The 4,160-nt window shown below is 44.3% G+C and overlaps 1 protein-coding gene across 1 annotated transcript; it reads left to right on the forward strand.

Annotated features, from left to right (window-relative positions):
• The first annotated feature begins 1,358 nt into the window (after positions 1–1,358).
• LOC119305315 (F-box/LRR-repeat protein 14-like) lies at positions 1,359–3,756 on the forward strand. The gene is made up of 2 exons (XM_037581875.1): positions 1,359–1,533; positions 2,084–3,756. The coding sequence occupies exon 2, from the start codon at positions 2,300–2,302 to the stop codon at positions 3,449–3,451; it is 1,152 nt and encodes a 383-aa protein (XP_037437772.1). The 5' UTR covers positions 1,359–1,533; positions 2,084–2,299; the 3' UTR covers positions 3,452–3,756.
• Positions 3,757–4,160: the final 404 nt, after the last annotated feature.

Below are 4,160 nucleotides of genomic sequence, written 5' to 3' on the forward strand. Positions count from 1 at the left end.
GCCTCTAGGGCATATTTCCTTCAGTTTTGCAATCTCGATGGGGGCATCGTTTGGTATCCTGCTAATATCAGGAGCACGCAGAAACTATGGGAGGTGATGACTGCTTGTGTGATCATGCACAATACGATCGTAGAAGATGAGCGTCCGGAACGTCTGTATGATCAAGGGTTTCAGTTTCAGGGTGAGAATGTTGTGCCTGAGCATGGAGGAGCGGCAACATTTGAACAGTTCACCCAATTTTATCATGACATGCGTGATTGGGAAACTCACGTACAACTGCAAAATGATTTGGTTGAGTATATGTGGGCTCATGTTGACAACCAATAGATGTATCTTGTTTATTCGGCTTGCAAAACTACGTGAGATATTTTTACTTTTATTCGGCTTGTAAAACTATGATATTTTATTCGGTTTGAAACTATGTTGACTATATGTTTGAATGCAAAAATTGTGTGTGAAACAATGCAAAAATGAGCTATTCGTTGAAATAGGGCGGCCAACCGGCCACGCAGACATGAAATAGGTCGGCACATTGGGCGCACTGCCGACCCAAATCTGAAACAGGGCAGACGCCGGGCGGGCGGCCGGCCCAAACAGACAAAAAGCGGACAAATGCGCCGCCGTTTGGGCCGGCCCGTTGGTGTTGCTGTTAGGACAAGAAAGAAGAGAAAATAATGAGAAGATAAGGGAGAGGGTGAGTGGCTAATGAACAGTGTGTGGGGCTCATGCGAGATGTATGAACCAGGAATGAAAAAAATAGGGATGAGAGAACAATGCGTGGTCCGCAGGTGTGATGTCAGGACATGTGTGTGCGAGTGTGTGAGTCCGCAGGTGCGACGTCAGGACGTGCATGGGTGCGCAGGTGTGACATTAAGACATGCGTGGGCGAGTGCGTGGGTCCGCGAGTGACGTCAGGATGTGCGCGGGGAAAAAAATTCTATGAGACCAGGTCTTACGGATTAGCAGGTGAGACCCATCCTGATGGATGACACGTGGCATTCAGAAATTACAAAGCATCCACTCCACCCCCAACCTGAAATCAGGGGGGGGGGGGGAAATTAGATGCTTTGTGATTTGTGAATGCCACATGCCATCCATCAGGACGGGTCTCACCTGATTTATATGAGACCTGGTTTCATATAATTTTTTTCCGTGCGTGGGCGACCGACCCAACACGTGATTGATGACTCGCAAGAATCGTTTACGTCATTTTTGGTAAGTATATAGTATTACCAAAACCATACCAAAATAATTTGGTATTTATCGAAATCAAACGCATTTAAAGTCATATCGTATTTATCAAAATATAAATGCATATTTACCATATATATAACTGAATGGCCAGGCTACCGTTCCCCAGCCCCCAGTCCCCTCTCAACCAGAGAGGGGAGCCAAGTCCACAGCTGGCGTGGAGGTGGTTCACCAATCCAAGATCAAGCAGAGGCGGAAGGCGCCGCCTGGCTTCTCTTGCTCCGATAGATCTATTGTTGTCATCTCTCCTTCTCTCCTACCGTCGCGTTTTCCAAATTCCAGGTACTAAAAAAAGCAACTCTTGTCCTTCTGTGTTCGTCTATTGTGTTCCGTAGGTGTGCAGCCTTGTCTGCCCTCCTCTCTCTATATCTCTCGCTCTCTTTTGGTTCTTGATCCAAAAGTGATGAGCGTAAATGGAGCAAACCGGCCGGTAATATGCCTAAGCTGCAACGTTGAAGCAAATATTAACCAGACCTCATATTGCCTTCTATGTCATTTACTTAATTAAGTGCTTCTAGATCATCGCATCAGTATGTCTGGGATCATCGTTATCTTAGTGAACAACCCCATTCTTTCTGGCCCAGCTGCCTTTGAATATGTAAGATTAGTGCAACAGTTTTCTCTCACAAACTTGTGGCAGTTCTAGTTTATATCTTTGTAGATTAGCTGGAGTGATTTTTGTGACCAAGATTAGAACATAGATTTTCACCAGTGTGTTCTTCGTGATTAACATTGGTGTGATATCATTGTCACATGCTTCGCTCTTGTATTTCATTAATTTCATTCCAGCACTTCGGTTACCCGCTGAACCTTGAGATTGCCCAATTTACAGCTGCATTGCTCGATGGAGGATCTCCCGGAGGTACTGCAGGCAGAAATCGTCCAGAGGATTACCAGGACAAGCGATCTGAATTCTCTTTCCCTTGTGTCAAAAAGTCTGTGCGTCGTTGAGGCGAATCAAAGGGCCTCTATCCGCTTAGGATGCAGCTTGTTTTCTGCTACAGAAACCTTGTCATCGCTTTGTTCCTGATTCTCCAATTTGTCGAAAATGGAAATCAATTACACCGGTCAAACCTTGAGCTTCTTCTCATACATTGATGATTCTGGTCTTAGTTGTCTAGCCAATTGTAAGAAGTTGATGTCGCTCACACTAAACTCTGTACCAAGCATAACTTCAAGGGGACTTCTCTCGGTGGCAATTGGCTGCAACAATTTATCTGCTCTCCACCTTATTGATTGCAAGAAAATAAGCAGCGGAGAGTGGCTAGAGTACCTTGGCTGGAATGGATCACTGGAAGAACTTGTAGTAAGGAATTGCAACAGAATCAGGCAGCCTGACCTACTAAAGTTTGGTCCAGGATGGATGAAGCTTTGGAAGTTTGAGTTTGAGAGCAAGGTAGAAATAGATGATATGCTTGGGTTTAATGATCCCTTATATGATGTGCACAACCCGAGTGCATGTGATTTCCTCTGTGACAATTTGAAGGATTTGAGGTTGGTGCATATTCAAGCAAGGTCAGAGCTGAGACTTTGTCTTCTCTTGGGGAAATGCAAAGCATTGGAGAAGCTATGCCTTAAGTATGTTGTAAGTCTAACCGACAATGACATGATTGCGCTATCCCACAGCTGCAACAATCTTAAAAGCATTTCACTATGGCTCATGCCTCCTCAGTATGTTGCCGATGACAATGATTTTCTTTACATACCATCGGTTACTGATCACAGTCTTCAGGCTTTAGCTCTCGGTTGTCCTATGCTTCAGAGCGTTGAACTTACATTTCATGAGGGCACATTCTACTTGCCAGATATAGGCTTAACACTAGAGTGCGTTAGGATTCTCATTCAGTCTTGTCAGATTCGTGTTCTTGTGCTTAACGGAGCTGACTTCTTTGATGATGAAGGGATGATGGTACTTTCATCCTCACCATTCCTGGAGACACTCGAGCTTGCGGTGAACGATCGGGTAACAGATGCTGGGATGCATTCCATTGCGCGCACCCCATGCTTGAGGAGTCTGACACTCCGGTTGTGTAGTCAGGTGACTGATGCTGGATTAACCGAGCTGGTACATTCACAGAAGTTGGATTCTCTGATCATCGAAGGATGTGCTTGCATCTCTCCGCAAGTTGCCCAAGGCGCAGCTAGATCAGTTCACTACTCTCTGGAGTCAGCAAGCAGGAACCGTCTCAGTAGAATATAAACATAATGCTGTTGATCAAGTAGATAAAGTTATTTTCGGTTGTGCCTCATTAGTGGATGTCGCTGGCGTTGACCCTGCTATCATTTTCATCATTTCTCAGAACCTGTGTCTAATGGTGAACTTTGGATCCAATGTGGCGAATGAAGTCTTTAAAATTGTCTGTTACTGGTGTACTGAACCTACTTATGTTGCTTTGCTCCTGTAGCTTAATTTCTCCATGTCCGCCATCTTGAAAATTGTCATAAGTCAACCACAAGATAAACATTTCAGGTGTTCAACTTGTAGGTCCTAACAGTGCCTCTCGTTTCTATGTGGTGTATGAACATGACAACTTGTGTGTCATTATTGCCGTTATATTGTACTAGTAGCATACTTACGAAGTTGTGGTGTTACCAAGAGAAGGAGTAGGGATCATTGAACCCATGCATATCATATATTTCTCCGATCAGGATGTAATGTAAGTGTCATCCCAAAAGATGTACCATATTTGTAGCCTCCATAATGTATTGTATAATGTAGTATATTATAACTTATAAGCGCTCCATCATAGTTTGGATCGTTTTGGAGTCTGTCGAGGTGAGAGTCTACCATATGTGTGTGTGTGTGTGTGTGTGTGTGTGTGTGTGTGTGTGTGTGTGTGTGTGTTTGTTTTCACACCCAAATGGTACTTGTAAACTTTTAGGGGGAAAGCAAGCATGTTGACTTGTGC

This window comes from Triticum dicoccoides, chromosome 5B (assembly GCF_002162155.2).
Source record: "Triticum dicoccoides isolate Atlit2015 ecotype Zavitan chromosome 5B, WEW_v2.0, whole genome shotgun sequence".
NCBI classification, from domain to species: Eukaryota; Viridiplantae; Streptophyta; class Magnoliopsida; order Poales; family Poaceae; genus Triticum; species Triticum dicoccoides.

Excerpts from the sequence above, each read along its gene's own strand:
- LOC119305315 (XM_037581875.1), top strand. The coding sequence starts at position 2,300 with ATGGAAATCAATTACACCGGTCAAACCTTGAGCTTCTTCTCATACATT.